Consider the following 21,176-nt stretch of genomic DNA (forward strand, 5'->3'; position numbering starts at 1 on the left):
GGGAAGGGCCAGGTGGGGCCGGATGGGAGGGGCCAGGTGGGGCCAGGTGGGAGGGGCCAGGCATCTGGTGCAGCCACTTATTTAGGAGACGGTTTTTGGCAAGTTTGTAACACCAGGGGACTCCATCTTCTGTTTGTTTGCTTTTGTTAAAATTGTAGTAAAATATATATATAACATAAAATTTACTACCTGAACCATTTTTAAGTGTTCAGTGACATTAATTCACATTGTTGTGCAACCATAGCCACCATCCATCTCCAGAACGTTTTCATCCTCCCAAGCTGAAGCTCTGTCCCCAATAAACACCAACTCCGCATTCCCTTCCCCCAGTCCCTGGTGACCTCCATTCTACTTTCTGTCTTTATGAATCTGATGACTTTAGGGACCTCATATCAGTGGAATCCTACAGCATTTGTCCTTTTGTGACTGTCTTATTTCTCTTAGCATAACGGGTTCAAGGTTCACCCATGCTGTAGCATGTGTCAGAATCTCCTTCCTTTTCAGGGCTGCATACTGTTCCACTGTGCAGATGGAGCACATTTCATTTATTGGTTCATCTGCTGATGGGCACTGGGTTGCTTCCACCCCTTGGTTGTTGTAAAGAGAGCTGCCGTGGATGTGGCGTGCAGACAGCTGTTTGCTGATGGCTTCATCGTCACACCACGTCTTTCCAACGCTCAGCTAATAAGTGGCTATGAAATGCAAATTAAACGTAACACTCGTTGAAGCACAATTGTAGTGGGTTAGAAATCTTGATTCTCATTTGATTTTAGAATAAGGTTTTTAAGTAAATGCATGTATGGGGCAAAAGCCCTCGGACAGGAGGCCACAGCCCATAGACAGCGTGGCCAAAGCCCATCTAATCAACTCTTAATCACTGGTGCCTTATGGGATCGTATACTTTAATTATTTTAGAGATGACAGGTGGTTGTCATATCGATCCTGTTAAGAGATTTTAAGAATTGCTGAAAGGAAAGTTGTGGAAAAAAATGTTTGCTAGGGGCAAGCTGTCTGTTGGGGGAAACTTTAGAGATAATTGTATTTAGATTTTATCATAAGAATGTAACTTTTGTTTCAGGAGAGGTCATACTTTAGATAATGAGCCAGTTTGACCAACTTAGCTTTTTACTAATTGTACCTTGGAATGTCACTTTATTTTACTGATGTGACTAGTTTCCATTGTTAAGCTATACTTTTGTAACACTGCCATTGTCCTTATGTCCTTCTTTGATGATTGAATCAACTGATTTTCCTTGTGAAACTTCCTTGTCTTGTCAATAAAAAGGAAAGCTGATTTTGGATCAGGGCTGCTGCTCCCCTGATGGGTGGCAGTCCCTCCAGGCCTCACTGATGGTACTTTGAGCGAATTCTTCCTTTCTCTTTTCTCTGTCTCAGTTACACAGAGGAGAGTGTAACGCACAATGTGGAGAGGAAGAGGGGACCCTGCATGCTGCACATTGCTGGATCCACTGCGGTGTGAGTGTCTGATCCCACAGCAAGCAACCGACGTGGCCTGTCACTCGGTGTCCTGGGGAAATCGGCCATGTCGGCATTAACTGGGATGTTCCTGTTCTTTTGGCTGGAGTCTGAACACACTGTGGAAGTGAAAGACTGTAGTACCCCCCAAATAAGGGGGCCATTGCCAGCTCCTGCCCCTGAGATTTCAATGCACACATGTGGAAGTCCTGCTTACCTTTCAGGCCAAATATCCCTGATGCCCCTTTGTCACCAGGTAACCCAGAGATGTTGGAAAGAGGGGTGATGCCGGGGAACCCCTGAAGTCCTGGACTTCCGGCTGGGCCTCGTTCCCCTTAGGAGGAAAACAGAAGAGGTTGTTTTTAGTACCACCATCCAACTTTTCAAATCTACACTTTCCTTCCACGCCGTCACCTGTGGAGGCCCAGAGTCACTGAGGGGGAGACAATGACTGAAAGTGTCCTCCAGCCAAGGAACATCTCAGGTGGGGCCTCCTGCACTCCATCCAGCCCCTCCCTTCCTCTGTGGGGTCCTGTGCTCGTGCGCTCTGCTCGGCTCAGGGACTGCTCAGAAGGACCACGCTCAGCTCGGGCCTCAGCCCCGGGCATGGCAAAGCCTCGCCGAGACCCTGCTGGGGCTCCCGCGGGTGGCTCTGTCGGCCCGTGTGATGGGTGATGGCCGAGGGACTGCCGGGTGAGCCCCGCGGCTTGCGTTACTGCTGTGGTCCTCCCTGGGGCTGGCCTTCCGCATCCTCGGCCCCAGCCAGCTAGCGCCGATCCTCACTACTCACAGGTACTGAATTTCCCAACTCGCCCGCTCGCTAGAGCGCATTTGGGACCCCCAGAGCAATGCCTGCGGCCTTCATGGACAAGCACGGAAAGGTGAAATATGCAAGTCCCAGCTGAGGTCACAGGCTCTGCTGCCTTCTCGTCTCAGTGCGCACCGAACAAGCAGCCTTGCTGCGATCTATTCGGTGCCACGTTGTCCATATTTTTGTGCTTTTTGTTGGTGATTTTGCTGTTTAAAAGGAACCCCACTCCTCGTGCTGGAGTGCCGTGGAGTGTTGCTAAGCAGGGGATGGCTGTGATGTGCCTCACGGGACAACACGTCTGTTAGGGGAGCCTCATTCTGCTGTGAGTCACAGCGCTGCTGGCTGCAAGCTCAGTGTTAATGAGTGACAGTAGATAAGAAACCAGCTGTGCTTTCCCCGGGAGCAGCGGTTCGGCATTCACTGAGAATTCGTGGCAACTTTAGGATACGACTCCTGTGAAGAATGAGAATCTGTTGTACTTGAGTCCAAGACTGGAGCCCGTTGGCGCTAGCAGGGACAGACCGCTCAGGGAAATGACCCCCTAAGGAAGTGTGTGGAAATCCTCCTCCTGTGCTAGCAGCCACCAAGACGTCAGTGCAGCCTCACGGGCTGGTGGCCGAGGTGCCACAGAGCCGCGGGTGCTGGCGTCCCGTGGGGAGGAAGTCCACTTTCTGTCCTAACCATTAGTCTGGGACTACGATTAGCCCTAGAACACTGCAGAACATCACAATGTCACCGTGCCCAAGGAAGACATCACTTCTGCTCTAGAGGGAACAGTAAGGAAAGGGAGCAAACAGTGGCTTCCGTGTTTCCCTCCATGGCTTCGCAACTCATCGATAGCCAACAGCATTATGATGGATTTTCCCACTGGAAGATTCTGGAATCCTCCCAGAAGAAAGGATTCCGAGTGGGACGAAGAAACAAGCACTGGGAGAAACACTGAGAAAGCTGACTGTAGTCTCACCACGCACAGACAATAAGCAAGTTGGTTTGTCAGACCTGAGGGGATCAGTGAGCCACCATCTGCAGTTGGATATGCAATGACACCAATCGAGCTACTTCTAACTCTTGTCACAAAGTAACAGAAATAGATGGCCAGCGTCCTGAGTCAGAGGATCTAGTGAAATCCCCAGATCGGCCAGGCTCCCACTTAAATCTAATTAAGTGCAGTGATTAGGACTCTGTTCATGAGAACGTTTAGCAAACATGAATCAAGTTTGTTGGAACTAGGATCAAAACAACTGTGTTTTCTCAGCAGCCCTCATGATCTTTGTAAGTATGAAGACCTCAACTACGGAGGCTCATGAAAGGCCATTTTGCAGAACTCACGGCCAAACCGTCAAACAGCCACCGATGCACAGTCTAGCTTCAGTCATGTGCAGGAAGTCAACAGACTGAGACTACTTCCATGTTCTCAGGGAACAGTGTGTCCTGAAAGACCATCTGTGCACATCATTACAAAGCCATCTGTCCCTTACCATAGGCCAGAGGTTGTGGCCACATGCGTGGAGGTGTGGCGGGCACCACAGAGTGACGGCTCCGGCCTCCAGGAACTGCTCTGAAGCCTCTGTGACTTTCATGCAGGACGAGGGTGGGATCACAATGGCTTTAAACCCAGACAGAATACCCCGGGGTTGTTTGGAAGTGTGAGATATGGTCCAGGGCCCTTGGTTGGGATGCAGAGAGCCACAGTCAGCTCAGGAAGTTTGAGAAGCTGATGCTGCAGGGATTGAATGTGTAATAGGACTATTGGGGTAAGCTAGGGATATTCTGGGGTACACATAACTCTTTCAACCAATGTCAGAAAGGCTTATCCTACAATTTCACAATATTAATCTCAAACGAATATTTATTGAGCACTTACTCAATGCCAGGCACTTTGCTGAGGTGTAATAGGGAATAAAAGAGGAGAGTTTCTGCCTTGTGGAAACTGTGATCTATCCCTTGCTGTCAACTGCAGAGCCTGAAGAGCATGCTGTGTGGATAAAACCTCAGAAGCTCATCACAGTGTGGACAGTAACAGTTCATGTTCTGTGAGCACCTAGTGGGCCAGGCACTGCGTGCACCATGCCCAGCGCTCTCTGTTTCCTCTGTCCCTTGGGACTGGGTCTCGTCTCCATGTCCCTGAGCACATCTTCCTCACTGCTGTGTTTCCAGACCCCTTTCAGATGGCAGACTGGTGATCTGACAATCATGATACTCTTTGAAAAAATGCTATGTTTTGAGTCCTTTAAAAGAAGCCAGCGTTTTCTGCCGGCCTCCTGTGTGCAAGAGCTCTACCTGCATGGCCTCCTGGGGTCCTCCCGGGGTCCTCCCAAGACCTGGAAGTTCACTTTCACTCTCAGCTAGAGACAGAACCTGGAGAGGCTCACCCTGTGGCAGAGCAAGAGCCCAGCAGGAGTCTGACTTGAAGGTCATGGGCACAGCCAACTAGACTGCTGTATTCTTGGGAGACACGTGCGGGTGTACTTACCCTAGATCCATACCCCTGACTAGGCTTGTGGTGGTGGACGGACCCCAGATCCTCACTCCTGCCTAGGCATATGCTGTGGACTGCACCTTGATCCTGACCCCTGACTGAGGCTGTGCTGTGTACCGACCCTAGATCTTCATCTGTGACCAGGCTCGTGCTAGTGTACAGGAACTGAATGTCCCCCCAAAACTCATTGAAGCTTGACCCTCACTGTAACAGTGCTAAGGGGGTGAGAAATCCAATTATGGTAGTTGAAAGGTGGGGCCTTTAAGAGGTGATTAGATTGTGAGGACTGTGCCCTCGTGAATGGATTGATCCATTCATGGCATAATGGGTGTGATTCTGATGGCTTCATAAGGAGAGCAAGTGAGAAGGTCAGCTCCCACCGTCAGCCCATTTCTCTTGCCATGTGACACCCTGCATTGCTATAGAGTCACCACCAAGAAGGCAGCTCTGAACAGATGTGTCCCCTGAGCCTTGGACTTCCCGGCCTCCAAACTGTAAGAAATACATTTCATTTCTTTATAAATTACCCAGTTTCAGGTGTTCTGTTGTAAACAACAGAAATGGATTAATACACGTACTGACCCTAGATCCTGACCTTGGCTGAGGCTGTGCTAGTTGACTGATCCTAGATCTCCATCCCCGACTAGGCTTGTGCTAATGTACTGCTCCTAGATCCACACTCCTGATTAGGGCTGTGTGAGCACCATGCAGCCTCCCAGGGCACAGCAAGGCTCCAGATGGCATCCCCTCTCCTTTTTCTCCTGCCTTCAGATCAATGCCATGGAGCCTGGATGTCAGAGACACACTCTGGGGCTGTGAGCTCATGCTTGATGATGTGTCAATACCCTGAACAGACGACTCTGGCTCCCAACAAGCTCCTGGTTTCTGTTTTCATCTAGGAATGAATTACATCTCAGTTTAGATCGAGTCTACTTGGTTGGTGGCTGGGGAGGCTGGGGAGGTGGGAAGATGGGCTTCTGGTTGCTTCCCACCCAAGCACTGCGTCAGTGTGGCTCGGCTCAGAGGTTAATGAATGCTTCACTACTCAGAGTGTGTAAGGCCTGTGCTAGGGCCCTGGGATACAGAGAGGATAAAACACGATCTCCAGGCCAGGGAGCTATTTGCTACCCAGGATGAATGGTCAACAAATAACTGATAGTATGGAATAAAATACATCATCTAACAGTATATAGAAGATGGAAAGGCTAGCCAAGAGGTTCTACACCAGGAAATGCTCTGCAGAGAAACCAGCGCCTTCCCACAACTCCATCGTCCGGCTTATCCCTCAGGCTCAGCAGACTCCGTGTGGCCCAGCCTCTGGGTGGGGGCTGGTTCTGGAGACGGTAGTATTTGCTTTGGAATGTGTGGCCTCACCTGCAGCTCCTTGCTCCCCTTTCTGTCCTGGGACTCCTGGAGGGCCTGGAAGGGTGTTGGCCTCTCCTGGGTCACCCCTGTCCCCAGTGGGGCCTGGGAACCCCGGATCTCCATGAACGTCAGCACCTGCAGTAGAGTTAAAACAGCGGCCAGTGTCAGCATCTGCCAACCATGCACAGGTGATTCTCCCAAGTGAAGGAGCAGTAGAGTGTGACACAAAAGTAGGGACACCGAAGGCAGCTGTGGCAATTCCACGTGCTCTACAGCCTCAGAGTCACAGGATCTGAGATTTGGAAGGGATTTCAAAGCTACCATAGGAGAACACCTTCACTGCATAGGTGAGAAAACTGAGCCCTTTCCGAGTGTCCAAATTCACAGAAGAAGTTGGTCGTGGAGCTGGGACCCTGTCTTAATTAGGTTTTAAAAGTTAAAGCACGATTTAAAATCTTCCCTATTCACATATGGGGTGCTCGGAGCAATCGGGGGCAGCTTACTGACAACGCTTTCCCTTCCTCTGCAGTCGGACTGGAGCTGAAATGTTAATGGAAGCATGTGTGACAGAATCTACAGCTACTGTGCACACAGGCAAATTTACCTGGAGTGGGTGAATATTAGGTTACCCGAAATATCTATAAAGAGGACATTCTAGTAGCCGCTGAAGATTATGGGTAATTTTTTCCCTCTTGTTTATATGTCTTTAAAAATTTTTTTTCTCCACTGAACATGAGTTTATAAATTGAAAACAGTAAAAGTTTGCCTTTTCAAAAAAAGACATAATCAGTAATAAAATGATTTTCCCCTCTCTTTGCCCTATGTCCTTCAAATGTTATTTTATTAGATAAATTTAAAAATTTAATGAAAAGACAAGGACTTTAATATTTAAGATGAAAGGACCTAATTTAACATAAAGAAGTGTCAAAGAAGCTACGGAGCCTCTCTGGACTGTGCCATTTCAGCTTCTGGGAGGACGGGGTTAGAGAGAGGCTTTCTGCAGAAAATAAATGAACATCTGGGTTTCTGATGTTCTAGAAGGGGCTAATGATGCAAACCTTACCCTGCCATTGGCTCTGGAAACAATGGGGCTTTGTATACTCTTCGGGAAGAAAATGTGGTAAAACAGTTTATAAAAGCAGCAGAAAATGCTATTAAAGGTGTCAGTTTCTTTTCCTGTGGGACAAAAACCCTGGTATGCCCTTGCCGTGGACTGAATTGTGTGCCCCCCAAATTCGTAGGTTGAATCCCTCACCCTGAAGAGATGGTATTTGGAGGTGGGGCCTTGGGAGGTGACAGGGTTAGATGAGGTCATGAGTGTGGGGACGCGTGAGGACACAGAGAGAAGCCAGGAAGCGGCCCTCCGCAGAGCCTGACCCTGCTGGCACACCGACACGACTTCCAGCCTCCAGAACTGTGAGGAAGTGAGTCTCTGTTGCTGGTGCCTCACAGCCTGCGGTATTTTGCTATGGCAACCTGAGCTGACTGTGACTGTTACCACTGCTGCAAAGAATAAGCACAGGCCTGGGGACAGCCGAGCACCATGTCTTCCTCGTGCAATGAGATACATGCTGCAAATACGGTGAGGGGCGGGTGGATATTTTGGACAACTGAGGGAACAGATGCACCCCAAATGTCCCCATCCTGCTGCTGCAGACGCAGAACATTTGTTTTTCTCTCCATCTAGAAGCCTGATGGGTCAACTCAACACAGTTTTTGACTTGAAGGGATGGATTTTTAGGGACATCTAACAGTCTGCAGGACCACTGGGGACCCCAAGTCCAGCCCTGCAGGGAAGCCCCCCTTGCTGAGACCCCCTCGTTCTCTGCAGTCTGGGATGGCACACCCAGCACAGAGATTCCCCACCCCCAACACCGCCAGGTGTGATCGTGGGGCTGGGACCACCGCCGAGTACCTGGCGATCCTGGAAAGCCTTTGGTGCCGGGCAAGCCGTGTAATCCACCGATGCCTCGGATTCCCGGAAAACCTGTGAGAATGTCACTCATTGTCATAGCGAAGGGGGCTCTGACTGGGAGTAACCCTTCCGATAATTCAGACATGTTTTAATTTGCTATGATACTGTTGCCCCTGCAATTTCTGCTAATCCCCAGCAAACAGGAAGCAGTGAAGGGGCACACTTCATTCACACAGCGGGTGAACTCATCACCTTACGCTACCCAGGAAAGTCGCTGCGCTGAACTTAAATGCTGTTTTCCTACAATATTTTTTAGGAACTCGTTAGAGCCAGAAGTGGACTGAGAAGCAATGTGCCCGTTTCTCTTCCTGACACTTGGTCACTGGTGTATATTAGGTTTGTAAAAATAGCCTGGCATTAATTCCATTTCCTCTGGATTCCCGAGGGAAACATTTCTGAAGTAGGACATAGCAAACAGGCGACAGTCCCTTCTGTGATGTAGGCAGCGAGTACGGCAGGGTGGCACGTTACTCGTAGAGTCGGGTCTATCATTTTCTCCAATGGACTCGACAAGTGCAAACCCCGTCCCATGTTCTGCATGGACCGCAGCAAACCACAGACACGCCTGCCTTTGTCCCCTTACAGGCTTCACAGAAAATGGCCCAAGAGAGGCCTGCCTGGCCAATGTGCCTCTTCTCACAACCTGGCCCTCAGCCACCGTGTGTGCTTTGCGTCTCTGTGGAGGAGGAAGGATGCCTTACCTGGTAAGCCTGTGGACCCCGGCCAGCCATAATCTCCCTTTTCTCCAGGCACTCCGATCCGCCCAGGCTCGCCCTGCGGCCCCTGCAGCCCCCTGAGTCCCGGGAAGCCTGGGGGGTAAACATATCAGTGAGACTGTGCACACTGGAAACCCTGCAGACTAAGCTCAGGTCCTGCCGGAGGGGCAGGTGCACTGGGGAGGGGCTGGGGACCTGCGGAGGCTGCAGCTCCGAGTTTGATGATAAATTAGGGACCTTCCTCTGAGCTGTGAATGCACGTGGCCTTAGACCACCACGTTCACTCAGGATCCCCAAATGGATTTCTACGTATTTAAATGCATGAAAAGGGATCCCTTAAAAATAACTGGGCCTGTTTTTATATGAGACAGACACTTAGCTACAGAAATGCTTTTCATTAGTTCCTTGTGCTTCTCTCTGTGTCATGTTTTTTTCCCCACATGCAGGGCAGTTGTTTCTCTACACGGTGTTCATCCTAAAGCAGAGCTGTATAAATGGGTGACGTGGAGGAGCAAGTTTCCTAGAGGTGAGTGTGATGGTGGCAGACAGGGAAATGTGAGAAGCCACCACCTTTGTTCTGGGGTCTTGGGAGGCCACACGCTGGGGAAGGCTGTGTGACCACGACAGACTTTACCTGCTTGTCCTTTAATTCCGGGAGGGCCGTGGGCTCCAGTCACACCTGTTATTCCGGGGAAGCCAACTTCGCCCTCCAGTCCTTTCTCTCCAAAGAATCCCTTTAGACCTGTAACCACAGATTTGCTGCTTGGAACAAACCTCAGATATTGCATCCACCTGGGGCTTGATGCTGTAGGATTCGAGGGTGCAGCTACAGGGTGCCACAGTACCACACTGACACTCCTCTGCTGGGGATGGAGATAGGAGTCTAAACACAGTCCTTCCCAAACTAATCCTTTACCTAATTGCTCCCTCCGAGCCTGCGGTAGCCCGCCTCCAAAGTGGCCCCCAGTGGCCACCGTGCAACCCCCTCCTACACTGAACAGGGCTGAACTGTGTAGCCACTAGGGTCCTGTGGAAATCACAGCATGTGACTTCAAGCCTAGGTCATAAAATTCGTTGTTGCTTTCACTTGTTCTTGTCTCTGTGATCACGGCTCTGGAGGAAGCCACCATGCTGTGAGGACACTCAAGCAGCCCTATGGGGAGGGGAGGCCCATGTGGCAGGAACCCAGGCCTTTTGCCCACGGCCATGTGCATAAGGCATCTTGGAAAGAGACCTGTCAGCCCCAGTCAGGCTTTCAGATGACAGCAGCCCTGGCCACATCACAACTGGAACCTCATGAGACACCTGCGTCAGAACCACTTCGCATGAGATAACAACTGACGTCTTAGGGTCCTGCATGTTGGGGTGCTTTGCTGATCATCAGCAGATGACTAAAACTGAGCCCTTATCAGAGAGGTTTTAACGTGTGACGTGCCAGGGATATCTCCTGGGGAATTTGCTCAACAGGCAGATGTTTGAGCCTCTCCCCCAGAGGTGAATTACTAGGTCTGGGCTAAGGCCTGGAATCTGCATTTTAAACAAGCATCTTGGCTGATTCTGACGTGGTCTTTAGGAAGACTTGGAGGCACACAGCCTTCACATGAGCGGTGCTGTTTGGTGTCAAATGTTTTGGGTCTTTTCTGGTAACCTGTAAGATTTTGAAAACTTGAGACCAGTGTGAATTTTGCATAATCACCTCTGTTCGGTCTCCTTGAATCTGTGAGGCTACTGCTCCGAAGATACATTGTTAATGTTTGTGTGGGCATAAAGAAAGGCCACTGAAGAAGTTCTGTTTATATTCTATTGATTAGCTTTTCAACATCTACTCCAAACCACCATTTCCCCAGTGTTCCTCCTGTCATGAAGCATTTCTGTCACCTCCACCCACACTGCATGGACCCAGCATAGCTTGCTGCTTTGTCCTCATAGACAGCAGGCCTGGCCCAGCTTCCCTGCAGGACTTCATGTCTGGGAACTGATCTGATTGAGGGCCCCTTGGCCCACTTCCCTGCCACGTGGGGCAGGGCTCGGTGGCTGACCGCACTTACACACCCCTCCCTTGTCTCTGGGAAAACAGAACACCCATGGCTGGCAGACACAGCCATCACTGCCCTGCTGCCCGTGGGACCACAGTTCTGAGATACAGTCTTCTGGTGATGGGCATGGGGAGCTCTACCCCAGGGCCTCCCTGAGCCCACAGTTTAACAAAAACCTAAACGTTCAAAGGGTAACAACAAAAATAATGCCGGGGGTGGAGCTTCTCTGCCCCACACATTTTCACTTGTACAGATGACGTCATCTTTAGTGGCACATGTGGCAAAGATGACCTCACATGTCTGTTTTTATGAATGAAGCTGCCAAAGGAACCACTTAAGATGGGAGTTCATCCAGCCACATGCCGGTTGGCTCAGCAGCCCAGGGCACCCCTGCTGCCCAGGGAGGAAAGCCATCGGGAGACCACATCACAGATCGAGTGTGAGCCCAGAGGGTTGCTCGGTGAGGCTGTCTGTTCCTAAGTGGCAGTTCTCGGATCGCATGCTGGACTGAATACCTCTTTCCATTCTGGAGCCATTTCTAGATAAAGAACCCCCTCAGCGGTCTTCCCCCTGGCCGACCTCATGGACAGACTCCTTCCCTCCCCCAGGGCCATCTCTGGCTAGAGGGACTTGGGACTCCAGGCAATTTAAGCAGTGTGGAGTCCCCCTAAGAAAATATCACCAGGAAGGAAGCACCTATCAAAAGCCCCTTGGCTTATCACTGCAGGCAGGAATTTTGAAGTTGAACTTGAACAACACTCAGAGAAGAGGAGTGAGATGCCGTGCCACACAGGGCCCCTGCACGTTCAAGGTCAGGCAGCTGCCTCTTGTTGCCTTACTCAAGAGATGGGCCCAACCCCACTCCCCACTTTTCCAGACCCCTCCCTGTGGACAAGAAGCTCTGATCATTGCAGCACCAGCTTTGTGCCCCGACGTGCCCAGCAGCCCAGGGTCTGGCTTAGTTTTCACAAGGTGCATTTCATGGGCTGCAGTTACTTCCACCCACTGAGTGTTGATTCTGGCTGTTTCACTTTCAGAAAAAGGCAGAGAGAGATTTTCTGACTTTGTCTTCAGAGTAATTTAATTAAAAATTAGAGTCTCCCTTGCACCTTGGTGCACAGGGAGGGGCACCAGGAAGACCTCAACAATTCACTTTAAAGTTCCTGATGGTGCTCACTAAATATTGATACAGTTCACAAACTGGCTCATAGAAAAGGGCTCAGGGCTGTTGTTGAAGATGAAGAAATGGAAAATAACTTGTGTACCTGGTGTTCCAGCGATGCCCCGTTCCCCCTTTAGGCCTGGACTTCCTGGCAAATCTATTGTTTCTCCAATGTCACCTGTTACATGCGAAAAAGATGGTTATAATCAGGTCTTCCTATTTGGAGGTGGTTAGTTTTGCAACTTCTGTTGTGTTCTCTTAACAAGAGTGATTTGCTTCAAAATAGCTAAAGCATCTGCAGGGCTGATATCACCTCACGTGCCCAGAGAGTTGTGAACTGTTGACATCCTGTTTTCACTACACGGCCAGCACTCACCGAAATCACCAGTAGGGCCAATCTCGCCATAAAGGCCAGCTCTCCCTGGAGCACCCTTGTCACCCTAGAATAAAGTCAAATGTAAAGCCATCTTAGATGATCTTAGTAAAACAAGTTGTAATTTTAAAGGGTTAGTGTCTTTAACTATTTGGTAAGCTAAGAACAACACTCAATGTTTATGATCTTGTCATTTTGTAGAAAACTCCTAAAGACTTTTGGCACTATATAGCAGGTGGTTTGCTTACCTGTTCGTATTGGACCATAAAGTGATAAAAATGAAACATGCTTGTCAACTTTACTGGGATTAATAACATCAGTGGTGCAGGTCTGAATCATGACAGTGGTGGTCATAATCCCAGCAGCGGTCTGACTACACCTTACTCTGCCAGGCTTTACATGGGCGAACGTGTTGGATCCCATACTGAGGGCTCATTTAAGCCTCGTGACAATCCTATGAGGCAGGTACTACCATCTTACATTCAATAGATGAGGGAACTGAGGCACAGAGAGGTTAAGTAATTTGCTGAAGGTCACTCAGCTCGTGAGAGGCAGAACTGGGACATGAACTGGGCTGCCAGATTGCAGAACCTGCTCTCTAGATTATGACACAAGTGCGTGGCTGTGCACGTCCATCTGTGGGGAGAGGTGGCCTTCTCCACAATGACGCTGGTGCTGTTAATGAGACTGGGGTGATGCCTGGGTCACTGTGTGACTTCATGGAAACCACAGTTTTCCTCTCTGAAGTGGCTTCATCCCCAGAGGAACAGTGGCAGTTCTGGTCTGCCTCGGTGCTGCACGGGAGCATGGGCGCTGGGACTCTGCTGCAGCATCAGTACTGTTCCCTTTCAGCGTGGCTTACCTTAGGTCTCTGAATTATTAATATAGCTCCATCTCATGGAAGGAGGGGGAAGGACGTCAAAGCTGTTTAGATAATGATCTATTTTTCTTAAAGTTTACTTTATTGAGCCATAGCTTATATGCAGTAAAGGGCCCTAATCTTAAATGCACAGCTCAATGAGTGTTTTACTCACATACCCCTCAAATAAAGACACGGAACATTTTCAGCACTCTGTAAAGTTCCTAGTCAATAACCCCACTCAAGGAAGCTGCTCTTCTGATGAACCCATCCGATAATCTTGTCGCTTTGTGAACTTCATGTAAATGGAATTGTATCATGTGTACTTTTCTATTTCTGGTTTATTTTGTTCAACATAAAGTCCTTGAAACTTAGTCATATTTTTGGGTTTTGTCAACAATTCTCGTTATTGCTGTGTACTAGTCCGTTGTCTGAATTTCCCTCATCTATTCTTTTTCCTGTCGATGGACACGTGGGCTGTTTTCTGTTGGGGGCATATTATGAATAAAGCCCCTGCGAACATGGGCACATGCATCTTTGTTTTGCTTTGCTTTGGCGGCTGGCTGGTAGGGGATGGAACCCTGCCCCTTGCTGTTAGCAGCACCATGCTCCGACCAACCGAGCTGACTGGCCAGCCCTGATATGTACCCTTTGGTAGATATATGCATCTTTCTTATTTTTAAGTGACCTGACTAGCTGCACACAAGACTGGCTGTAAGATCCCCTGAGCTACAGATTTGGGGAGTTACGGGAGGAAGACACCTGAAGAATTCTGTACACCGAGGTGGACCAGACGTGGGCAAGCCAGGGCCCATGGCTAAAGGTTCACAAGAAGGTGGCTGGAACTTCTGATCTGCCCAACACATGCTGACCTTACTATGAGTGCCAGGAATGAGTCAGTCATGTGTGAGGGCTGTGAGGGTCCAATATGTTTACATGAAAGAGGGTAAAAATAGAATTCCATGAAATGCAATCTGTGGAGAGTCACTCTGTGCCATATTACATATGCTGTCTACACTGCACTCCATAACTGCAAGGTCACTGCAACTTACACATCACAGGTGAGGAATAGGTGTGGAGAGGGCCGAGCCCTGCCCAGGTCCGGGTTTACTGCTGTCACCCTCGCCACAGAGTGCAAGTGCTCAAAAGGCATTTTGTGAAAGAAGGAATGAGTATATGGCAGGCCCAGATGTGGGTCGAGGCTGCCTGACCCCACATCCACGCTGTGATTCAGTGAGTGGCTCTTGGGCCTGATGTCACGTGTGTGTTCGAGCACAGAGCTCTGATCTCTGGAAATTCAAGTTTTGTTCTCTCAAGGCCCCCATGGAAAAATGCAGACACCGTGCTTCCCCCAACAAAAACCCAGGAAGGGGCCGGGTGGACACCCACATCACTGTGGAGTTGGCATCCCCTTACATTGACCCGGGGACCCCCAACAGCTGGAGAGGACGGCTCTGAGCCTGGTGCTGGAACACTCTGACCCCCGTAACTGTTGCCCAAGGTGCGTTCATCAACAAGAAAAGGGGAGAGGCGCTCACAAGAGCAAGTTCAGCAAAAGACCCCCACTCACCCGGCTTCCTGTGAACCCCGGGAATCCCGTGATGCCAGGGGCACCAGTCACGCCCGGGAATCCTGGCAAGCCGGGTGTGCCGGGGACTCCGATGTCTCCTTTGATTCCTTTGATGTAGCCGGGTCGCCCAGGTAAGCCTGGGGTTCCTGCCAGCCCAGGGATCCCCGGCATTCCTTGGATACCTGTAGGGAGACCCTGATGTGTGGTGTTCTGGCGAGGAGGCAGCCCCCGCCCTCCCGAAGCTTTCGATTGCAAATCCTAAAACAGGAAGGCGAGGCTTCTGGGGCGTCAGAGCACAGCCGTGAGCCCACCTTGCAGACCCGAGGGCACCAGGAGACTAAAACACAAGCAAAGGCTGGCAGAGCACGCCAGGGGCTCTGAGACGGAGGCAGGTGCAGGCTGGGGGTGCAGGGAGCGGGAGCCCGGGTAGGGCCTGTGGGATGCCTCACCTTTTAAGCCTAGGTATCCTTTTAGCCCCATTGGGCCTTCATCTCCTTTCTCCCCCTTAATGTCCTTAATTCCTGGCAGGATGATGGGAGGTGGTCCTTGGGGGCCGGGGTCCCCTCGGCTGCCTGGAAGGGAACAGAACACTGTCATTTCCCGTGACCTCTGGGCCAAGCTGGAGAACGCAGGTGAGGGCCTCTCAGCCTCTGCCGCCGCTGCTGCCCCCCGAAGCCTGAGCCTGGTTGCCCCTAGCCACGGGGGGGACGGCATGTCTCCCCCAAACCAGAGAGCCTCTGGGAGAGGCCGAGGGGGATGGAAGACGCCTCTTTCCTCTTGTCTCCCTCCCTCCTCCCCCCTCCACCCGAGGAGAGGGGACGGGGGACGTGGCCACGTCACAGAACACCACAGCGGGTGGAGGGACCTGCTGGAGAGGCAGGAATGAGCAGGAGGGTCGTGCAGAGGGGACTGATGAAAGCCAGCGTGATTCCCACACGGTTTTCGTGTGAGTGTGATTTTTATGTGTGCTCTAATGAGACTGATCACACCTGATCACACACGGGAGGCAGGTCTGTTCTCTCCTGCAAGCACCTGCCGGTTTGTGGGCGGCTGAGCCTTAGGGAATCCCCTGGGGGCCAACCAGAGTTGGGAGGGTGGCAGCAAAAAGCCGGTGGAAGGTGGCAGGGGAGCCCTGGGTGAGCTCCCGAGGAGTGAAAGGGTTGAAGGTGGGGAAGGGCTCGCTGGCTGCGGCTGGTGAGGGAACTGAGCCAACTGAGCTGCAGGGTCAGGCTGCGGATGTTCTGGAATCTGTCTTCACTGGAGCGGACGGCAGCTGGTGAGTGAACTTTGGCTGAATGAAAATAATTTAGTTTCATTCATTAAATATTGATCGAGCATTTAGTGCTAGGATAGATATCAAGGGGACCAAAACCACACACTGATTCTGTCCTCAGAGAGCTCGCTGTCCAGTGGGGGCACAGACACCCCCATGGCTAGCTTCCTTCCAGGGAGGCTGGAGGAAGCTGGAGTGGGAGCCCAGGGCAGCTACAACTTTTCTTTAATTTCAAAATATTATTTTTTGCTCCACGGCCTGATATCTCTAAGTTAACAGGAAGAGAATTTGAAAATGCAAATGTGAGTAGAAATCTTGGAAAAATGAGTGCCCTAGATTGCAATTTCTACTTTGCTAAAAATTTGTAAAATTTATACCTCTTTGGGGAGTATCTAAAGTTTTGTTTTGTTTTGTTTTTAAACAGCTTTATTGATGTATAATTTACACACCATATACTATGGTTTGGATGTGCCCCTCAAATTTCATGTGTTGGGAACTTGGTCCCATGATTCATATGTTGATTGGAGGTGGGACCTTTGGCAGGTAATTAAGATGAGATGTGGGGCCGGTGGCTTTGTAGGAAGAGGAAGAGAGACCCGAGCAGGCACGCTCCTGCCCCCTCGCTGTGTGACACCCTGTGCCATGTTATGTTGCAGCCAGAAGGTCCTCCCCAGATGCCGTCACCAGCCTCCAGAACCATGAGCAGAATAAACTTCTTTTCTTTATAAATTACCCAGTCTGTGGTATTCTGTTACAGCAACAGAAAATGGGCTAAGACACCGTACAACTCACGTCCCTAAAGAACAGTTAGGTAGTTCTTAGTGTATTCACAGACTTGGGCAGCCATCACCACAACACGACTTTAGAACATTCTCATCATGGAAAATGAAACCCTGTGGCCATTATCAGTCATTCCCCAAATCTCCCCTGTCCTGGCAGCCCTAGGAAACCACTGATTTACTTTGTGTCTCTACAGATTTGCCTGTTCTGGACATGAGACAGTATGTGTTACCATGTCTTCAAGGTTCATTGGTGTCGTAGCACATATGTATACTTCATTCTCTCTTAATGCTGAACATGCCATGGTATGGCTATGCCACATTTATTTATGCATTCAGTGTCTGATGCATATTTAGGTTATTTCCATTTTTGGCTATTATGAATAATGCTGCTATGAACATTTGTGTACAAATTTTTGTCTAGGCATATGTTTTCAATTATCTTCACACAGGAGCAGAATTTCTGGATAACTCTATGTTTAACTTTTTAATACACTGACAAACTGTTTTCCACGCTGACCACTGCACATTCCCACCAGCGGTTCAGGAGGGCCCCCGTTTCTCCACACCTCGCCAACACTTGCAGTTGGTAATTAAGTTTTTAGAGACCATGATGATTCTTTCAGAACAAAGGCATCTGGACAAAGTCGTGACAAGGAGGCTCATTTGTAACAAACTCAATGAACAAGGAGCCTAACATTTGGGGGCCTGAGGTGCCTGCCCATGTCTGGGTTGGAACCAGCCTCACTTGTGGGGCACAGTGTCTTCAGTGCGACGTCCCTTCCATCCCCCTGGAATACTGTGTCCTCCTGTAACAAATGGCTTGCTCCTCCTTCGGAATTTACCTCTCCCTGGCTTCACCTCTTCATGCTTCCAGTGCTGTTTTCTTGCTGGAATATGTCCTTTATGACATATTTGGCTCTTAATGCTGCTGTCATCATCCTGTTCTCAAGACTTTCCTTTGGTTAGGGTTGTTCCCTTACAGCACAAGCCTCCCAGTTTTTGTTAGTTCGGTTTGTTTGTTTTTTACCAGCTTCTGGCATTAGGGCTGCGGGATGAGGTGGATTCTGAGAGATGCATTCTGGGCAGTGTTACGCCACCAGGAAAGTGAGTCTCAGCCACGTAAAGAGATCTTAAGGGAGGGCTTACCTTTAATACCTGGCTCCCCAGCCAGACCCTTCAGACCAGGAATTCCAAAAAATCCAGCCTCTCCTTTGCTTCCTGGAATCCCAGGTCTTCCTTTGAGCCCAAGCATGCCTTGGAAACCATCCATCCCAGGTGAACCTCTTTCCCCTTCGGAGAAAAAGAGAAAAAGTGTTGGGGTAGGCATGAGCCTAAGGCATGGGATGTTCCAGGCTCACATTTCTGTAACATTTCTGCAGTGTAATCTGAGTGAGAAGATGCTAAGATTCTTAACCTAAAATGGGATTTCCGAGGACACCGTTTGACCAGTGTATAGACAGAGGGTTACAGAGTCAGCCTATCTTCAGACCGGACATGGAGACAAGACATAAAGAAGTCGGACTATGAGGACAATTTGAAGGTGACAGGTCCCTGGGCCCATCCGTAAGTCAGAAGGGGGCACTGGAAATGAACACAACATCGACAGTGCCCCCAGTGTGGAAACTGGACAGAGGACCACAGAAAGACACCAGTGTGTCTCCAGCAGCACTCACGGGCTGGAGGCTCTGCTTCTAGATTGTGCCGTGTGTGCAAAAAAAACCTATCTTGGTGACCACACATTTTTGTTTGTTTTGGTTTTGTGTTCACCAAACTGCCTCCAGATCTGAATCCAGTCTCCCAAGTGGGCCTCTCCACAAATTTCCCTGTGCAGATGGTAATCCTGTTGCCCAGGTGAGCCCATTCTCTCTTGGTAAGTTAAAAAATTGGTATTTTGAGGCCCATTGGTCCCACTGGGTCTACATAGCATTGGCTAGTTTTCCTGGGTGCTGTGCGCCCTGGGGAGGAGAGTCCCAGGACTTTGGACCCACAGGTGTGTGAGGCCTGCCTCACGATGGCTGATGGAGGTGCCCGATGGCGCTGGCTCGAGTTAGGTGTAACCAGTCTGGCACCCCCGGCAAGGTAATTCCCTGGTACAGTCCATAGTTACCTTTTGGCCCAGGGATACCAGGCATTCCGACCATTCCTTTAAATCCAGGACTCCCTGGGTGACCTCGCTCTCCGGAAAAGCCGGCGTCCCCTCTGTCACCAGAGAGACCTTTCATGCCCACAGGGCCAGGCACGCCTGTGTCACCTGGGTCCCCCCTGTCCCCAGGCAGACCTGTCAGAAAGAGGAAAAACCACAACTGAAAAGGACTAACCACTTCTCTTAAGATGCTTTTAAGGTGTCCCTTATGCTTTTTTTTTTTTTTTTTTTTCGTGACCGGCACTCAGCCAGTGAGTGCACTGGTCATTCCTATATAGGATCCGAAACCGCGGCGGGAGCGTCGCCGCGCTGCTAGCGCAGCACGCTACCGAGTGCGCCACGGGCTCAGCCCTCCCTTATGCTTTTTTCAATAAGAAAAACCTCTTGGAAAGAAAATGGAAGCTGCAGCCATAGAGGCGAGCTCTCGGCGTGTGACGAGTGTCAGATCCCACAGGGCCAGCCTCTCCGGCGAGGCCTGAGGCTGGCAGCCTCCCCGCCCAGCGAATCTCTCCTCCTACCCTGAAGGTCACTTCGACCTGCCCAGCTGCCCCTCCTCCTCTGAGACTCTGGGCCCCCCTGATGGCTCTCTGCTGGCTCGTCCTCAAGTAGGAGCCTTTTTATGAGAGAGATTCTCTCCCCAACTCAAGTGCAGGCTCTCTCAGGACGAGATCTTTTTCTGCATGGATTTTATGATCGATCATACAATGCTCTGCGCTCAGGTGATGGCCAGTGATTGAGAACTGGCAAGGCCTTGCGCATACTGGAATTGAGGTCCCAAACCTCCTGCCCAGGGCTTGTCACCCTGTAAAGCCAGGGGCTAGCAGTACCCGGGGGTGGGCGTCTGGCCTCACTCAAGACCAGCCGCAGTTCTTGGGCACAGTTGAGGCCACGCTTAGTGGAAACCAAGCATCTGGTTTACACGTGGTCCACGTGAGGCACAGCAGTTCCCCAGCACAGACCTGCTGAAGTCCTCGACCAAGTTACCACTTGGCAGTGGCAGAGCAGAGAATTATGGGTAAGACGAGGGTGTTTGAAACTTTAGGTATTCCACTGAAAAGAAAGCCAGCAGCACAGGGTCCTTTAGTGAAATGATGGTGATAGTAGGAAATATTTTTATGAACAAAAAAACATTCTTACTGGGTAAAACAAAAAGTGGGAAACCTTTGTAGGTTACCCAAAACTGCATTGGGAGTTTCACTGGTCCATGAAGCGCAGAGGTCTGGGGCCACGGTGGTGCCCAAGTGCTGGGAGAGGGAACTGTTCCTGGGCCGTGCCATGGCGCTCTGCCAGCCCGACGACGTGTGCAGTCCAGGCCCCCACCTCCTCCCAGGCACCCCCTGGCCTCCGGGTGATGGGCAGCCCCTCCTTGCTTCTCTGCACCATCCGACCTGCCCCACGGTTCTCCTGAAGTAGCTGTCCTCCTTTGCTCCCCAAATCACTCGCTTCCAGGAAACAATTTCTCCTCTCAAAATCAGAGCAGTGTTTTTGAAATTTTGCAGTATGAATTCCTGTTTTTCCCTAATGAAACCTTACTTAGATACCCAACATATAGGACAGGTACAAAGGATGAGCTGATTTCTCAGGCTGTTTACGTTGTATTGGTTTGGTGAAATCTATGTCTGTTTTTGGAACCCCTGCAGCTCTTGCGGGGTTCCTTGAATCGCAGTTTGAGGATTCCCCAGAGGAAGGCAGTGCCAGTTCAGTTTCAGTACCAGTGAAGGCCCCACACCTTAAGGGAGGAATGGAGTCTTACCTCCAGGGCCTGGGGCACCTGGCAGCCCCAGGGGTCCCTCTTGGCCAGGAGATCCTGGGAATCCATGCTGTCCCAAAGCCCCGGGCAGTCCTGGCTGGCCTGAAGGTCCCGGGAAGCCCAGCTGGCCCTTGAGTCCTGGCATTCCGGGCATCCCTGGGCCTCCTGCAGGAATCAGAGACAACAGCTGTGATGCCAACTCTACACTGTTCATTACAGACAATATCTATCTCCTTAGATTTATTCTATAAAAACAGTAATTTGTTCTGGATTGTAGAAAATCTGAAAAATACAAAGTAAAAAGAATAAAATCAAAGTAACACATACTGTCACCCAGAGATAATTACTAACATCTTGGTATATTCCCTTCCTGCCTTTTTCTATTCCTGAAAATATATCTAGAAAT

At 50.3% G+C, this 21,176-nt stretch overlaps 1 protein-coding gene across 2 annotated transcripts in view; it reads right to left on the reverse strand.

Moving 5' to 3' along the window:
• Positions 1–21,176, reverse strand: part of COL4A2 (collagen type IV alpha 2 chain) — a 191,096-nt gene that overhangs the window by 9,053 nt on the left and 160,867 nt on the right. For both annotated transcript variants that reach the window (XM_063102491.1, XM_063102490.1), the window contains exons 30-41: positions 20,774–20,935; positions 18,985–19,155; positions 18,024–18,167; positions 15,272–15,394; positions 14,823–15,004; positions 12,397–12,460; positions 12,124–12,198; positions 9,457–9,564; positions 8,808–8,915; positions 8,047–8,118; positions 6,141–6,266; positions 1,694–1,810 (exon numbers count right to left, since the gene is read on the reverse strand). In XM_063102491.1, coding sequence (XP_062958561.1) covers positions 1,694–1,810; positions 6,141–6,266; positions 8,047–8,118; positions 8,808–8,915; positions 9,457–9,564; positions 12,124–12,198; positions 12,397–12,460; positions 14,823–15,004; positions 15,272–15,394; positions 18,024–18,167; positions 18,985–19,155; positions 20,774–20,935 — 1,452 coding nt within the window. The remainder of the gene's footprint in view (positions 1–1,693; positions 1,811–6,140; positions 6,267–8,046; positions 8,119–8,807; positions 8,916–9,456; positions 9,565–12,123; positions 12,199–12,396; positions 12,461–14,822; positions 15,005–15,271; positions 15,395–18,023; positions 18,168–18,984; positions 19,156–20,773; positions 20,936–21,176) is intronic.

This window comes from Cynocephalus volans, chromosome 7 (genome assembly GCF_027409185.1).
Source record: "Cynocephalus volans isolate mCynVol1 chromosome 7, mCynVol1.pri, whole genome shotgun sequence".
NCBI classification, from domain to species: Eukaryota; Metazoa; Chordata; class Mammalia; order Dermoptera; family Cynocephalidae; genus Cynocephalus; species Cynocephalus volans.